This window comes from Sinocyclocheilus anshuiensis, unplaced genomic scaffold (genome assembly GCF_001515605.1).
Source record: "Sinocyclocheilus anshuiensis isolate Anshui unplaced genomic scaffold, SAMN03320099.WGS_v1.1 scaffold58, whole genome shotgun sequence".
Taxonomy (NCBI): domain Eukaryota; kingdom Metazoa; phylum Chordata; class Actinopteri; order Cypriniformes; family Cyprinidae; genus Sinocyclocheilus; species Sinocyclocheilus anshuiensis.
This window is the reverse complement of record NW_015547688.1, coordinates 3,702,292-3,720,345: the sequence shown is the minus strand read 5'-3', so window position 1 is coordinate 3,720,345 and position 18,054 is coordinate 3,702,292. Positions and strand designations below refer to the sequence as shown.

At 37.3% G+C, this 18,054-nt stretch overlaps 1 protein-coding gene across 2 annotated transcripts in view; it reads left to right on the top strand.

Annotated features, from left to right (window-relative positions):
• Nucleotides 1-3,630: 3,630 nt before the first annotated feature.
• LOC107703431 (voltage-dependent T-type calcium channel subunit alpha-1H-like) overlaps nt 3,631-18,054 on the top strand; it is a 56,012-nt gene continuing 41,588 nt past the window's right edge. For both annotated transcript variants that reach the window (XM_016506057.1, XM_016506056.1), the window contains exons 1-6: nt 3,631-3,739; nt 6,283-6,416; nt 6,779-6,876; nt 12,891-13,050; nt 14,304-14,616; nt 17,464-17,556. In XM_016506057.1, the coding sequence (XP_016361543.1) occupies nt 3,647-3,739; nt 6,283-6,416; nt 6,779-6,876; nt 12,891-13,050; nt 14,304-14,616; nt 17,464-17,556 (891 nt within the window). In that variant the 5' untranslated portion in view covers nt 3,631-3,646. The remainder of the gene's footprint in view (nt 3,740-6,282; nt 6,417-6,778; nt 6,877-12,890; nt 13,051-14,303; nt 14,617-17,463; nt 17,557-18,054) is intronic.

The following is an 18,054-nucleotide window of genomic DNA, read 5'->3' as shown; positions in this document are numbered from 1 at the left end:
ACCAGGGCTTGACATAACCTGGGAGGTTGATGGCTCCGTGTCAGAGTATTGGTTATGATTTTCGGACGGATCAGGCCTTAACTTAACATTCTTAACGAAAAAGTTGTCAATCGTTCTTTTCATCTTCTCTTTTTTTTCAATGTATCTGCGATGACTCCTATAAATTGGGCGCACGCGACATCATTGCTGTACGTCGGGTTTACGTTCAAGCCATTTTTCTTCATAAGAATTATTTCGGACTTGAACTTAGTGAAGGGAAGTTCTTCTTTTGCAATATTGTAGGCAACGTTAAACTTGATTATCATCTCGGCCTCGTCTGATGATCTGTTTGCTGCTGCCTGCCGCTGAAAGGCAGCGGGGAGAGGGGACACTTGGGCAGTGCATTTATCGCGGCATGTAATGTGTTTTATAGATGCATTGTGCTTTTTCAGCGTTTCAATTCGAAATGTATTAGAACCAGTCACAAATGCACTATTGCCGGCCATGGTCTTCCCACACTCTTTACAGTAAATGCAGTGCATTATATTATCGGCTTTACTGTATCTTAGCCAGGGAAATTGGTCAACCCACTCTCTTCGAAATGTATACACTTTCCCCCTTTTAATTTCAGTGGGCTCTGGCTCGGACTCGATCGTATGTGGCTCATTATCTAATGCCGTCTCCGGACCAGGGCTTGACATAACCTGGGAGGTTGATGGCTCCGTGTCAGAGTATTGGTTATGATTTTCGGACGGATCAGGCCTTAACAACATTCTTAACGAAAAAGTTGTCATTCGTTCTTTTCATCTTCTCTCATCATCCGCGGCTACATCCACTCTGTTTATCTGACGGGCCTAGGCTACTCACCTCTGTCTGACTGCAGCACACGCATTTTCTAACGTACACACACGTACAGGAATATCTGGACCACGGCCAATCAGAGGGGGGGTCTGCCCTTCACTATCTCTGATTGGTTTAGACCACGATATGGGCCTAATGTGTGTCTGTTGTTGAACCACAGGGAGACTTTCATAGTCGCGAAGACTTTTTTTTCCCCTCGAACGGCTGGTCGCACCGGTGCGACCTCAGATTTTTTTTAGTCGCACCATTGAGAAATTAGGTCGCATGTGCGACCAAATTGGTCGCACTCTAGAGCCCTGCCAGTTTTATTTAAAGAATTTCATTCTTTAAATCAGCAAGGACGCTTTAAATTGATCAAAATTGACACTAATGACTTTTACATCTATTTCAAATAAACTCTTCTTTTAAACTTTTTATTCACCAAATAATCCAGAAAAAAAGTATGTTTCCAGAAATAATATTAAGCAGCAACTGTTTTCAACATTGATAATAAGAAGAAATGTTTTTTTTTAAAACATCAAATCAGCATTTTAGAATGATTTCTGAAGAATTGTGACACTAAAGACTAAAGTGCTGAAAATTCAACTTTGCCATCACAGGAATAAATTGCATTTAAAATATTTCCAAATAGAAAACATTTTAGCATGTTATTTTAAATGATATTTCACAATATTGCATTTTTTTGATGTATTTTTGATCAAATAAATGCAGCACTGGTGATCACAACAGACTTAAATATAAGAATCAATGTAGTAAAAGAGAAGAATGGTGGAATATTGAAGGAGTAGGTTGATGGAAGGGAAACAATCTTTTCAGTCTTTACAATGTTGGGTTTCCATGACATTTTGCCTCCTCCCTTGAGTTGGCTCGACTGGTGGTTGGAAAAATCTTATTTTAGTAGTAATGCATTTCCTTTTAAGGGGATGGATAGACCGTAGAGCTGGAAAACTGGCTAGTTCCTTTCATGAGAATAGACCATTATTTATAAAGTGACAGATTATCAATTTAAGCCGCTCAGACTGTAGACCGTAAGTGGGAACTGTAGCGTGTCTTTCACCATGAGTTACCATAACTGCTCTGTGTGCCCTTCAGGTCTCTTAACCTCTGACATAACTTATTAAAGTCTGCTCCATTTCCCGCCTTTCCCTGGAGAGTGTAAACATCTTTGAGCAAGTCAGAAAGGCCTATGAAGTGGGATTTGGGACCTGGATCAGCTTGGAAGCATGACTGAGACTTGATCTTCGGTCCAGCATCTAAGAAACACTAATCAAAGCATTCCACATCCTGATTTATCACGGCCCCCAGGGTGGCCACTGTCCATCTTGGGAAATCATGTCTAAGCCTAATTTTCTCCATTGTGTGCCAGCTGAATAGAAAATCTTCAAAGAGTGTTTTTAGAGATTTAGAGTGTTTTTTTCCCCTTCCGTTCTTTCTTCTTTACACCTTTTCTGTTGTTTGTGGAGCTCCGACAGAGGCTTGATGACTTAAAAATCCTCAGGGTTCATCATCAGCACCTGATTTCAGTCACCGCTCCATTGTGAGGGAATACAAAGTTATGACGCCCACAATCCAAAGCTCTGTGATGGCTTATGGAAATTAGCATTATTAAAATTTCTCATTTGTGCGTCGCATAGCAAGTGCCCATCATTTGCCCCATCTAGATGAGCAGACCTGCATAAAACATGAGTTGCGAAGCCCTTGGTGTAACAAGGCTGTAATTTCAACCCTAAGAAAGCTGACTGTCTTCTTGGAGGGTTTAAGCTCAGATGTTTTAAAGATTGTGTACGAGTCGGGCCAGATGATTAGAGATGATCTCGAGAACATGGCATCCGCAAGGGTTTGTGGGTGTTGTTGGTGCTGATTTGTGGTGTGCGCGATGTGTGACGGCTGCTGGATATGATGGACACTTTGGTCGTGATCTTCAGTGTACCGGACAGCGCCGACGGAGGTGCTAATGGGTCATGCTCGGTGACAGCGGCAGCGGCCGCTTGTTTCGGCCTCGCCGCTGACAGCTCTTATGCCATCTGACATCTCAGACAGCGCTGGAACCAATAGTCGTGCAGCTGAAACAGACATAACCCTGTTCCTGTTGTACTCTCTAAATATTTCAGCAGTTAAGCAGTGAGAAGAACATTTTATGCCTGCTTTGGATGCTTGACCTGGCTGCTATGGCTGTATAGTTTATTGATGTCTTAAAGGGATAGTTCACCCAAAAATGAAAATTAGCCCATCATTTACTCACCGTCAAGCCATCCTAGGCGTATATGACTTCCTTCTTTCAGATGAATCCAATCGGAGTTATATTGAAAATTGTCTTTGGCAGTCAGCGGGTGTTGCAGTTCATCAGTCCAAAATTAGTGCCTGTGGTTTGTTAAAATTTTAAGACACCTCCAGACCTTTAACAATTTTGTGTACCTTATTTTCATTTAATTTTACCTCTGTGTTTGTGTTTTGGCCTTGAGGAAACCAAACAGCTAAAATTAAAAGAGAAAAACGTAAAACTTAATTTATTTCATTTGTGAATAATAGGCTTTGCACTTCTTAAATCGTATTTTAGAAGTTTAATTCAAATTCAGTGAGAAGGAAGGAATGTTTTGCAATAATGTCCTTGAATTTTTTTGTTTGCTCCGGATTGTTAAACTCATTTGCTCTGAGCTAAGTATAAGGGATCAACAAAATCAATATTATGTATCTTTATGTTTTGTGGAGCAACAGTGCTTTGCAATTGACAGAACACAATCCAGAAACAATGAATCTCTGTGATATATTCCCTTGACTCTTGTGCACATGGTTTGAGCATGTGAGCATGCTGGTGATTCTGCTGAACTGTGTGACTCTGGGCATGTTCCAGCCATGTGAGGACCTCAAGTGCCAGTCTGAGTGGTGTGTCGTCCTACAGGTAAGTCTCACTCCATTATGCAACGAGAGAAAGCTTGTAATGTGATTGTTTTTTCAAACGTCATTCCAAGATACAGTATTCCATAAAAGCATTTGGACACTTAAAACCGAAGGTATTTCATTGCATTAAATAACATCAAACCATCAAATGCTGCTAGAGCTTTTCTCAGTACTAACTTCACGTCTCTGTTGCATTACTTCAAAACAAACTAGTTTCAAGGTGATTTTTTGTGAATTTATGAAGACGAAGCAGGTGTACTTGCAGAATACTAGGCGTGCTTCATCACATGTTCCACTATGCTCCATGTTTCTTTTTTATCATTTGAAACCTAATGGCATTCGTGCATTTTAAGAGTGGATCACGGTTGTTATAGTTAAGTAAAACTGATACTAAAACCATTAAAAACATTTTCGTTACTAGAAATAAATTAAACATTAACTGAAGTAAAAGAAAATATTAAAAAGAAAATATATAGATGTAAAAAAAAAAAGAATAAAAAACAACTAAATTACTTTAAGATTAAAATGGAAAATATAAAAGTAATTAATGAAATCATTATTTAAAATGTATTTAAAATATTAATAGTATCTCAATAAAAATTTAATTAAATTGGTGTGGATTAGATCTCCAAGTACTTTTTGGGGCCTCTGTACATCAGAATTCATATCATCTCCATTGGTCCTAAAATTATTCCTTACCCTTTATTTTATTATTTTTGTGTCCAATATCTGTTTTTAGGACTGTCTCAGCACAGAGTTGGCGTTTCGCCCATGTTTTGTGGCACGCACAGGTTTAGGGGTCACTGGAACCTTTGCCAGATATCAGAGACTGAGGCATTTTTCTGTAGTTTTGTAATTCTCTGTAATCCTGCCCACGCTCCCACCAAAGTGAGCTGGGTTTATATATGGTACTGTGGTAAATTTTTATGTCCAGAAGAGCCTGACATCAGCATCAGCAGGATTTAGGAGATCGGGTCGGCTGAGGCCAGAGCTGAAAATACTACACAAAATGAATCATAGCTGATCTTCTCACTCTCTCCCTGTAAACTGCTCAAATGGTGCCCAAATTTATATACGCACGTTTAAAGTTCTCTGCCCATTTTTCATTTTTCCAGCGACAGGAACAGGAATCTGTACAGAGCCCATAAAAGGACATAATGATGGGGGGAAAAAAGAGAAGGGAAGAAAAATTATACTTCAATGCTTTTGCATTCTCTCAAAATTTTGCGTTCACCCAAAAAACTTTGCATTCACCTGAAAAACTTTTGTGATGAAAATAATATGAGGTGGGAGGAAAATCTATATTTCAATGCTTTTGTGCGTGAACTCAAGGTTTCTCAGGGTAAATGTAATACTTTTGTCAAAAAAATTGGTCACATTTTAGTTTGGGGACCAATTCTCACTGTTAGCTACGACTTTTGCCCCAATAAACTCCTAATTTACTGCTTATTAATAGTTAGTCAGGTAGTTGTTAAATTTAGGTATGGATACTTATGCAAAAGAGTGCAATGTTTTTCGAGGGAATTAGTCGAAAAGCAGTACTTTTGAGAGAGAACACTAACATTTTGAAAGAAAATGCAAATTTTTTTTAGGGGAAAGCAAATTTTTTTCTAAGAAAAATCTAGGTTTTTGGGGAAAAAGTTCTTTTGCGATAGAGAGCGAAAGATTTGTGAGCGAAAGCAGCATTTATTGAGGGAATCAAATGCAAAAGCATATATACAGTGTTGGGGAGTAACTAGTTAAATGTAACGGAATTTACGTAATTTAATTACAAAATAAATGTAACTGTAACAGTTGCTGAGAAAAATTTTTTAATTAAATTACACTTATGAAAATGTTAACGATTCCAAAGGGGGTTACATCTGAATATTTTCACACACATACGGATTTGATTGATTTCTTTCCCAAATTGCATTGACTGCTCTAAAATATGAGACACCAATGTTTCAGGACACAGAATATGACACATGCTTATTTAATAACTGTTTTTCTTCCTATTTTGGTTTATGTATATGCTTTATTTTTTTAGATTAACTGTTTTTTTTTCCAAGGCATTGTTAGATGCCAGTGTTTCCTGACATAGCTATGCAAATATTTGATTTAAAAAACAGTATCATAGCTATTAAATTATTTCTTGTTATGATTTTAAATCTGTATTTAACCTCAAAAAGGTGCTGAAGTCTGATTTTGTGGTGGCTGTGCTTTAAAATGTAATTATTATAATCTTAGCGCTGAAGGATTCTGAAAGTCTGACAGTAGTCAGTGTTGAGTACCACTGTAAGGATTATCCTGCCAGGTTTAAATGTTTCAAAATGATAAACAGTTGAAAACATTTATTAGAAATTTAGAAAAGTAATCAAAATGTAATCTGTTACATTACTTTAATAAAGTAGTTGACGTAGTTACACTACTTCTTACATTTTAAATAGGGTAACTTGTAATCTGTTACCTATTACATTTCCAAAGTAACCTTCACAACACTGTTGATATATAATTGTTTAAATGTAGTAAAATGTCTGTCCTACTATGTAATTGTGTCCACAGGTGTTTGATGACTGCATCTTCGCCTTCTTTGCTGTGGAGATGGTCATCAAAATGATAGCCCTGGGGATTTTTGGATCAAAGTGTTACCTTGGTGACACATGGAACCGCCTGGACTTCTTCATTGTCATGGCAGGGTGAGGCCTTTTTTCTCACTTGTCACTCATGCATTCAACCATTATCACCACGGTAAAGCTGGTCAAGAGGGACCCACCACTCGATTTACAGGCCATCAGTTGGGAAATAGAATTACTGATAGATTTAGATTGGAAAAATAGATTTCCCAGCGCTCTGATTCATTTACCATTTAAAAAAACATTGCCCTTGTTGTTTAAAATGACCTTTAAATTGACAAGAGTGATGAATGCATGAAGACTTCTCTTTTAAAACCTCTTTTCTTTCATTATCCTCGTTTAAGATCGACAGAAAGAAAGATTATGGAGATTGACCTTTAGTGTCTGACGCTTGCAGTATGTTTCCTCTGCTCTGCTTTCTTCAGGATGATGGAGTATTCACTGGACGGTCATAACGCCAGCCTGTCAGCCATCCGGACTGTGCGAGTGCTCAGGCCCCTGCGTGCCATCAACAGAGTGCCTAGTAAGTGTCTGTCATGCTGGGAAATCCAGATAAAATGGGGTATTTATGGTGATTAATTGGTTTGAGATGGTTTATGCGCTTTAAGCTTCTGGTGGTGTTCGGGTCATTTTGACCCAGAGAGGATTTTCTTTTTCCAAAAAATAATGTTATCACACTGGGCTAAAACTTGGCTAAAACTGACCTTGTTCACACAGGGTATGACAACTTCCCAAATTTTTTTCCACCTTGTTACACTTGTGGTGTTCACAGTCAAAAATGACCAGCCTACAAAAAAAGTTCTAAATTCTCATGATGCTGTATTATCACCAAATATTGGATTCAATCTGGCAGCTTGTTTTTTTTTTCAATTAGGACAGGTTTTGTATTTCTTTTTGGAACTGATTGATCATAGGCCTCATTGATCTTAAAAAATTAGCACTGTTTATCGCACAATTGTCCTTTAATGTTTAAACAGGAAGTTTATTTTGAAATGCTTTTATCTTGTGAAAAATGGAACAAAGCCACACTTCCCGGTCAAAAATGACCGGCCTGTAAAAAATAGCTTTTTTTAAAAGGCCGGTCATTTTTGACCAGGAAAAACAAAAGTGCTATAGGGTTTTCAACATAGCACAAGGGTTAAACATTTATCAACCAGGTTAAGGGGGTCGTGAACTGAGAAATCAAAATTCCCTTGATATTTTGACATTTAGGAGGTCATTGTGCTATAATAATTCCTTACATTTATATAGCGCTTTTCTGGGCACTCAAAGCACTTTACATAGAAGTGGGGAATCTCCTCAACCATAAACTATAAAAACTTTCTGTAAGTTTCAGAACTCAGAACGTTCTCGTTAGTCTAAATACAGCTTATATTGAAGCCAATCTGCCAAAACGACAGAAGAAGATCAACGCCTGATTCTAAATCACTGCCTGTTTAGCCCCGCCCACTGATATGTGCACGACCGCACATAGTAGGTAAATGACAAGAGCACAATTCAATGCAGGATTTTCAGAAAGATTGAAACTAAACGACGATGATGTGTTGACTATATTGGATCCGATGTCGCGCCACACAAGTGTGAGTTACTTTTTTCAGATTGTGGTGCCCAGGAACCTGAATGACTCCACTGCAGTCACAGCAATCATAGCAGTGGGCGTTTACTCCTGAGTCTACAATCTGCCACACCTATTCAAGCAGAGCGTTCTGGGGGGTGAGGGGGGTCAAAAACAGGACAGAAAATAGCCTATTACTTTTAAATTAAGATGTTTTTGATGTAGAAATCCTGATAACATTATAAGTGGACCTCAGAGAACCGTACAAAATAAAAAACAAAGGCAGTTCATGACCCCTTTAAGTCAACTATGTCACGTAGGCTAAGCTGCTTGGGATCCATTGAATAGTCTTACGATTAGTCACATGGCATTTACTGTTCAGTCGATTGGCTTAAAATGTGGCATATTTCAAATCGTACATTTCCAGGAAAATATTTTTCTCCGCTATAAATGTTCTTGCCGGCAACAAACCAGCTACTATGTTCCAAAAATCAGCTTCAACAACCTAAAGGCTGCTATGTTTCCAGCAGGGTGATCTTTAGTAGTGGATGCTGCCTGCCACTCAAAGATGTTATTATGTGTCCTTTCATCGGTGATGAAAGGAGAAAACAGCTGCCCTGATCTATGACTTGGGAAGCAGAGATCATCTCAGCCAATCACGTGATGGGCCTGTGTGCAGGAAAGACAACTTACCGAACACACTAGTCCATAAATTACACAGCAGAACATGCCCCACAAACTGAGAGAGGCATATTTCTTCCAGTAATGAGCCTCTGTGTGGTGGACTGACAGTTATATTTGATCTCTAGATCATTGTCTATAAGAAAAACAACGAGTTAATGTGTCCCATAAGTCAAAGGCCATATAAAGTTACCATAGTGTTCCCTCTCATTACTGTTAACAGACTTCTGCACAGACAAAGGTCTGCTCAAAAGTTTGTTCTTTTCTTTCTGCATTTGATTAACAATACAGTAAACGGTAATATTGAAAAATATTACAATTTAGAATAAATGTTTTCTATTGCAATATATTTTAAATTGTAATTTATTCCTGTGCTGGACGTTACTACAGTCTTCAGTGTCACATGATCCTTTAGAAATCATTCTAATATGCTGATTTTGTGCTCAAGAAACACTCTTTATTATTATCAATGTTGAAAACAGTGCTGCTTAATATTTTTGTGGAAACCATAGTACATTTACATTGAATAGAAAGTTCAAAAGAAAAGCATTCCCTAACATTTAAAATCTAAATGTTTTGTAAAATTATAAATGTCTTTACTGTCTCTTTTGTTCAATTTAATGAATTTTGCTGAATCAAAGTACTAATTTCTTGAAAACATACACAGTATACGTACATAGATCTGTAAATGTAGATGTAGGTAGTGTACGTATATAGAAGTGTATGTAGTGAATTTCCCATTTGTTTTGTAAGCATTTTTGGAGAGCAAACATTTTAGTGCACTTGAATTTCGACAGCCATAGAAATGGCAGATTCCCTGGTTAGTGCACTTACTACTAAAGATGGATTGAGACGCACCCCTGGAATGAGTTGGAGATTTAAAGTATGAGTAATTCTGCTCCACCACATCAGCTTTAATGACTCTGCTGTTGCCCAGATGGAGGACGAGATACCGTGATTTATTTGTCTCGGTGGAGTGTTGCCGCCAGCAGAAGTGCTTTTAGTATGGAATGATATTACGATTCTCTGGAGTGAATTGTGGATGTTAGTTGAAGTGTATGTGTGCGTCTATGTTATTTTGTTATTGCCGACATGCTATTTCACACCTAAAGCTGTAATTCAAATACCAAGCTAGAAATTTTTGCTAGAGTGATTCTCTATCTCTCATCTATCTGTTTACACAAGAGCGAGTTAGCATGTTCATCCACTTCCACTATGTGACCACACGTATCTCTAGGGGGTTCATTAAAGTGTCCGAGCGACGCTGTGGCTCCACACTGTCTTTGGTGGGAGGGATGCAGGCCATCGAGGGGATATCCACACTCAGACAGGCCCATTTAAGGCCTCTTCTTTCCATATCATACACTTTAATTACATCAGCCACACACATCCACCTCAAGCACATTAGTCACTCGGATCCACCGGATGCATCACTCCTCTCTGGGAGCACTTCTCACGTTGATGTTTGCCGATGTTTTCATGCTTTTTCAGCGAGTGTCTTTGTGCTGTTTTTCACCATTGTTGTGTCATCTCAAGAAAGTAGAGTGATAGACAGGACTGATTCATCTGAAATAAGTATGAGTATCTGTAGGTAACAAGGCATTCATTCCGCTTGAGATAGCCTGAACGCTGATGCTCTCGGGCTTATCCATTCTGACAGTTTTAGTGTGTCACTCAACACAGTTCACACCGGTCTGTCTTGATCACTGGGCCATGTGACAGTGACACAGCTGATTTAATTATACATCCATGACTGTTCTTTTGCTCTTTGGTCTGTCAATTGATTCAAATATGTTTGTGATGCATTTCACGTAATCTCACAAAAATGCACAGCGATTTTATAGCAGATTCTGTTTTCCTCAAACTGATTAAAAACAGGAAATGCAAACACTGAATTCAATCAAAATCTGTATAGCTTTAAATAATAAAATAACTTTATGGACTCCCCGCACCCTGTCACATGCTTTATAGAATTTAGAAAAATCTCTACCAACATAGGCTCATTGGAAAACATGCTTCTACCTAAATTTTTGCTAAGTTTCCAGCTGAAACAAACACTCGTAGCAATAAAACACCAACAACATGTATTCCTTTTCACACAAATTATTACAAGGGCAGATGAAAAATGAATGAAGACTTATTTCCTGGCACAATGCTCTGTTGTGACCTCAAAACACTTTATTTTATAGTGCATAATTTGTAAACTGATACATTGATGTAGTAAACTTGCTCGTTAGCCCACCTGGTACAGCGTTACACTTGCATTGTGGTGAATTCAGGTAAAAGTCCTGTGAAACATGAGTCATGACACTTGATAAAAGAGCTCAAAGACTTGTAGAAGCCAACTAAAATGTCCTGGTTGTGTTTTATCTCACTTTTGCTTTTGTAAACAATACAGGTTTAGGGTAGGTTTAGTGTACATTATTACATTATTTTCAAACATGATAAAGCACTAATCTTTTATATTATAACCTTTTATTCGGATAATTCATTTCAGAACTGCCATAATATGCTCAGCAAACAACAATGCCAGATTGATGTTCATCCCTTAGATAAACTGTGTTTTAGCAGCGCTAACGAGATTTTTTGAAAGTTTTGCAAAGCGTTGAAGAAGCAACGAAATATCATTTTGCACAAATGTTGCCACAGGCACATTTTTACAGTAAGCCTTGGCTGCCTCTGATGGTCTTCTCATTAATATTTGTCCAAATGACATTTCACTTCTACAGACGGGAATATTTTTTTGACATTTCACATTGACAATATACTGTATACAATAAGTGAGACTAAATTATATCAATTCATAATAATTTTTTAATCAATGTTATATAATATATTCTAACATAAAAGAGTGCAAACAGTTGTTTTTAGCAATACCACTGAAAAGTATAAAGCAGTTATAGTCAGATTTAATGTGTTAACTGTTAAAAAATAACAGCATTAGACTAATTCATTGAATCACATACATTAATGTGATAACTTTGACAGCCATGTTTGTATTCTTTAGAATAGTATAATATTTAGCTGCCTGAAAGTTCTGATGTGAGTTTATATTAGCATGTGAAATACATTCCTTAAGCTTTTCCTATTATGGTAGTTCTCAGTTGTACACTAGAATTCTGTATCTACTCAAAATGTGAGGGTTTCTTGCCTGTGCGGACCTCGCTTCCACAATGCTACTGTAGGGTGTTGTCAGGGCCTTGTGTTGTGGTTGATAAAGTGGTCTGAGTGATTGTTAGCACATTGCTATGTGGTTGCTAGGGTCTTGCTGTATGGTTGCTATGGTGTTCTGAGTGGTGGTTAGCTTTTATCAGTGGTAGTGGAAACCTGCAGTGAGGGATAATGGGAATGGGCATTTGTTCAGTGGTTTAAGTCTTATTTTTCCATTAAAGTCTGACTCAGTCAGTCCCTGTGGTCCATCAGCAGTCCATTTAAAATATGCAATTTCTGTGCTCTGTCAAGCATTATGACAAGTGGGACCGATTTAGGTTAAAGGTGTCGTTCTACAGTATAACCTAAGATTTGCCATTTCATTATATACACTGTTAAAAGGAATATTTGTTATATTAACTTAATTTAACTTAAAATTTGCCTTAAGTAAGATTAGTTTATGTCAGTTTTAATTTGTTCATTCACTAAATGCAAAATGACACATTCAGACAACAATTTCATCAAAGCAACTACAGATTTTTTGTTCAACGAATTTTCAGTTAGGAACACAATAAACTGATCTATGGTTTTGGTAGCCAGCAAAAGTATCTGAGATATAGTTAAAAAAAAATTATATTTGACTAATTTGGAGAATTCTGTTGGTCTAACATGTTTTTTATGTAGTTTCAAGTAATTCACATTTCAGTATTTGTAAAGTGGAAAATATGTAGTTCTTTCTTTCTTTCTTTCTTTCTTTCTTGTAGTTTAGTGCTTCACTAGTAAAAATTATGTATAAGACCATTAATGTGTCCATTTGACAGTTCGATATAATTTGATATCAAAATGGCTAAAATCAAATGCACATTTATTTTTCACAATATTTACTGAAAATTCCTTCAAAAATATTATGAAAAATGTCTGTCAACTTGGCAATTAGTACATTTTAATATAAATACAACACTGTTATTGGTCAACAGTTATCAGTCGAGTATGATAATCTTAAAGTATTGACTCATTAATCCATATACATGTCTGTCAGCTATTTATACTGGTACTTTCAGAAATGAAGCATGTTATGCAAACCCTAAAAGCAGTATGGAGTAAGCACACAACAACTAAAACGGTGTTGCGTCTGTGTTTCTGTATTTCAGGTATGAGGATACTGGTGACTCTGCTTCTTGATACTCTGCCTATGTTAGGCAACGTCCTCCTGCTGTGCTTTTTTGTCTTCTTTATATTCGGCATTGTCGGGGTGCAGCTGTGGGCTGGACTTCTTAGGAATCGGTGTTTCGTGCCAGATAACGTGAAAGCGTAAGTACAGTCCTGCTCTTATCTAACCGGCAGCTTTCTTCCCCTCTTCTCCTCCTTTACCCTCTCTCCGCTGGAAGCATATCAGCGCTGCCGATATGATCTAAAGTGGCAGCCAACTGTTGCCAGAAGCAATGGCATCTCAGCCGCTGACAGTCTTGTAAACTGAACATTGCACCCTGGCATAAAATCAGTGCTGAGCATTGATCCTCGAGCACTGAAGGTACACACACCTCCAACAAAGGTATATGGGTAAAAGCATATTAAATGAAAAAAGCCTTGAGAGGCTTTGATGAGTGCAGACTGCAGTCGTCAAAATGAGTTGAATTATAAGTCATATATTTTGATGTAATGGGATAAATTACTGCTCTCAGAATGCATGTGTTTTGATGCTAGAGCAACAACATTTTCACCTGCCAGGTCTTATTTAGAAATATGAGCCAGTGAAATACCCCATTCTGAAGTGTTTTTATGAAAGTTATTTTATTGAGTATAAAATTATATTATATTATATTGACCTGGATCAGCCTTTACATACATACAGTTGATTTAATTTTTTGTGTCATTTAGCAGTACCATTTGTGACATGATATTCCCAAACTCTCTGTGGTATTTGTTGTTTTAATAAAAATGTTTAACCCTCATGTTCTATTTTGAATTTAATTTAATTTTCCTGGGGTCTCCAGGTACCCCAGTTGTGAAATTCCCCTCTAAAACATAATTCTGACCTGATTATAACCTATTAGACAGATGGATCAATGATGAGTAAGAGTTTGCATGAAAAAGAAAAGGAAACATCTTTAAAAAAAAAACTAGTTTAAAACATATTTTCTTGGTTTTGAAAAACGTTTGTACCATTTTCAAACTAAAATTTAATAACTCTAAAAATGTCATGTGGTGTAACCGTAATAAACTGTAATTTTCCTCACATCTTGAGTACATGTGAGTGTTTACATCAGTATCATTATTTAAAAAAAAAAAGATTCATAGAAATGTATAGACATCCAGTTTTAGGGGAGTGGCACCACTTGACATTTTACAAGCTGCACCAGCCTTGCCTTGTCATAAAAAGGGTGAAATTATCTGATATTTTAAGACACTTACCAACCTTGACACACAGTCACGGGGGGTCCTCTCATGTAAATTACTCATGTAAAGATAAGGAAGATGCTGTGTGGTCTCTGAGCATATAATGTGTGTCTATTTTAGTAAGTAAATGCCATATATTCCACATTGTTTTCCATGTGTTTCCACAGCCTTTATAATCTGTCACACATGAGTCCGTACTACATGAATGAAGAAGGTGAGGACAACCCCTTCATCTGCTCCTCCAATAAGGACAATGGCATGCTGCGCTGTAGTCAGGTGCCCCCCCTCAAGGAGGGTGTTGAGTGCACTTTAAATGCATCTCCACCGGGACATGCCTACTCTGGCCTGGATGGGACAGGCAACAGCAGCTGTGTTAACTGGAACCAGTATTACAGTGAGTGTAAGCCCGGGGAGCTCAACCCGCACAAAGGGGCAGTGAACTTCGATAATATTGGATATGCCTGGATTGCGATATTCCAGGTAAGTTCCTCTTGGAATGTTGTTTGCAATCCAGATAATTTCCATGTCGCTGATGGTCTTTTTGTTGATCGCTGTGGGAATGGAAATGCATTAGTAAGCGTCATTGTTCTTTCCCTAAAGTCAAAGGCCCTAGTTATTCCAAAGATAGATGAGGCTTTTTACAACTTTTTATTACTCGATTTTCATCTTGAAAGGACAAAGTCTTGTTAAGCACGCTCCAACCACACCAAATAATTGAATCTTCTCTGAGCAAATGTCTGCTTTAGTCATTTCTGCCCCTTGCTCAGAAGGAGCTCTGCAAAGTGATGAGATTTTTCGATGGGAATGTGATATCGTATATCGCAGCCTGTGGAAATTAAATCAGAAAAGAAAAAGCTTCCCGTCGCATATTAACTCGTCTGTACTTTCAATCAATCCTCATCAGCAGAGTTGAATCACCACAGACGGACTGGTGGCACAAACCCTGTTTAAGCATATTTAATATGCGCAGTCATGCCCTTGTTGGAGGGGTGCGTTGGGCCCGTCGTACAGACATACAATGAGACCTGTCCTCCTTCTGTTGGAAATGAATGTCAGTCTCATTTGTCCGATCATTACAAGTGGGTCAGTCACGTGGTGTCCCTTTTGGCTGGGTTATAATGACGGTACAGGATATGCAATTATAAAAGAGGGCCTGAAGGGTTTTCACCTGTGTCAACATAAGATCTTAATAGGACCTGGATTGTACTCACAAGATGACACCTCCGGGAGCAGGTTATTCTAAAATAATGTCTCTTCACCTAGTGGCATTTTTATGGCCAGATAGACCTTTTTTTTCTTTTTGGTCTATAGTGGTTACTATAAAATGGAAACTTTATACCATGCCATCATTTATTTTTGTCCCAGATCCAGACTTTCAGTCTTAAAAAAAGAAAATCCATTTTACAGCCTTTTAAATTTTAAAACAAAGAGTAAAAAATGTATTGTTAATCATATTTTAGGGTTTAATGATTAAACAATTATTTTGTGAAAATTTATTTATATCTTCTACACAAATTATTAGCATTAGCATATTAGCACTGATGAAGTTAATGTACTTGGTGAGAAGCATGTTTGAAATTAAATGAGACATTGTGTGTGAAGAAAATGAATTAAAATCAAGGTAAATTTCACTTCTGAGCAGAATAGTTTTGTGAATCATTTCAGATCAGGTAATTTTTAAAATTATGTTAAGAGTTTGAAAATATTAGTTAAATTGACCCTTCGCCTGGAGTTTGATTGACAGGTGATCTGACCAATCATAACGCCAAATCTGCCATTTTTGTCTGACAAACAAATCAGACAGAAGAATAGATTAATGTCGGTGGACTTGAACTTGAAAAACGGTGTATTGACGTCTTTCCACGGTTGACACAAGATACCTTCTGATGTTCATTCATGTTTATTTCACGCTATAACTAGTAAAGAGGAAGAGATGCATAAAGTGCTAGCTATGAAAGCTTAGCCAGGAGCTGGCCATTCTCAAAGTGTTAAAATTGTCATTTTCATTAAATTTTCCATCATAGAATGCTATAAAGCATACTGTAATGCATTATTTGAGGTGTGGTGGAAATAGCCCTGTGATGGGCATGTTCATGGCTTTCAGAAAACATGACAAAAATTACAGAGTTCTCCCGTGATGCAGGTTTGTTGGGCAGTGTTAGTGGACAAGTTAAACTAGTGAGAGTGTGTTTTAAGAGTTTATTTTCTAAAATTCCTCTTGGCCAAAAGTGCATGTAGATGAAGAAACACCCACATAAGGAAATATTCAAGAATATTAGTGCTGTAACCAGCTGAAAACAATCCAACTCACAAGTTTTTGTTAGTCTGACATCCATTAAAAACTGAACCCAACTGGACTCTTAAGCAATATTTTAAAAGTATGCTTGGTATGGCTGTAAAATAAATCCATAATAAATTATGTAAAAATGTGTGTCTAGCAGTAGTTGCATTTACAAAATGTAAATGTGGATAAGTTTCGAATAAGCTGTTTTAAAGCCAACTGTGTGGATGCACTGCGGAAATCGACTCATGTTTTTGTTTTTATGTGAACAGCAGAAATGTATCTCTTTAAATACCAAAATGTCTGTTTTCTAGAAGCAGACAATGAATCTAGTAGACAGCATAGAAAGAACTGGGGTTCAAACATGAGGTCTAATGCTAAATGATACAGCTGGATGAGAATGAAATGCTGTGCTGCAGGCACAGAGCTTCCAAAACAAATGACTCAATGCTAACAGACTTAACCCTGCACTACTACGTTTACTGCGATCAAACTAACAATCAGACCTCTGGCATCACTCTGCCATGAACTGTACTCTGCTGTATTTCTGTCTGATTTATATGTCATTAGTACTTTGTGTTCACTGGAGAGTATTTATCTCCTAAAAACATTTCAAAATGAATCCCTAGATGATGTGAAGAAGTATTACAATGATAAGAGCTTTAGTGTCTAACACTTTGTGTTCAAGATACAAATTAGAGACGCCTTTGATCTGAGTGTCTAAACTAAGGTAATTGATTGAAACTTTACCTCAGGTCAAGGTGCATTAGCAGTGCTCTACATTTGAATGTGTTTAACTCGTTTATCATTTATTATTCAGAAACCTACAGAAAAACAATATGCTAAACTTGCGAGGCTTTTCATTCCCTAGATGAGCTCTCAAAACTCAGTGTGTGAGCCACCAGCCATCTGCACGGTTAGAAATGTGAGCCAGGCACCTGAGACTGCTATTCTTCTTGGCCAAGATCAAGATAATGATCATTTGGATCTTCTGTCTCGCAGCATTTTATCTTCATTTGATCTCAATTTCTCTTCTATTTTTGCAGGTTATTACTTTGGAAGGATGGGTGGACATCATGTATTACGTTATGGATGCCCACTCCTTTTACAATTTTATATATTTTATATTGCTTATTATAGTAAGTATACTCTAATTGAAAGTATTTAATGTTTTTAGCCTGTTTCACACCGCATACATGAGTAGAGTAGAGCAGCAGCAGGCAACTGCAACATGCAGTGTAATTTCTGTGAACTTAATATCAGGGTTAGACATAATTCATTCTTTAATTCAGTTTATGGGTTTGAAACGAAATGCTACATCCTTCAGGAATTTAAATTGGAATTACAGGAAATGGAATTTAACGAATTACAATTCAGACAGATATGGCATTCAAGGGAATAAAATGTTCCTCAGCCCTGCTCTGTTAAATATATAATTAAATATATGCATGTATGTATGCATGTATGTATGCATGTATGCATGTATGCATGTATGTATGTATGTAAAAGTGGTACAACCGGAAGCAACATTATGGCCACATGTCATAATGAACTGAAGTGAATCAAAATTGGCCTGTGACCATATCATTAACAAAGATCCACATAAACACAAAAACACCAACAGGTCACTCTAAATA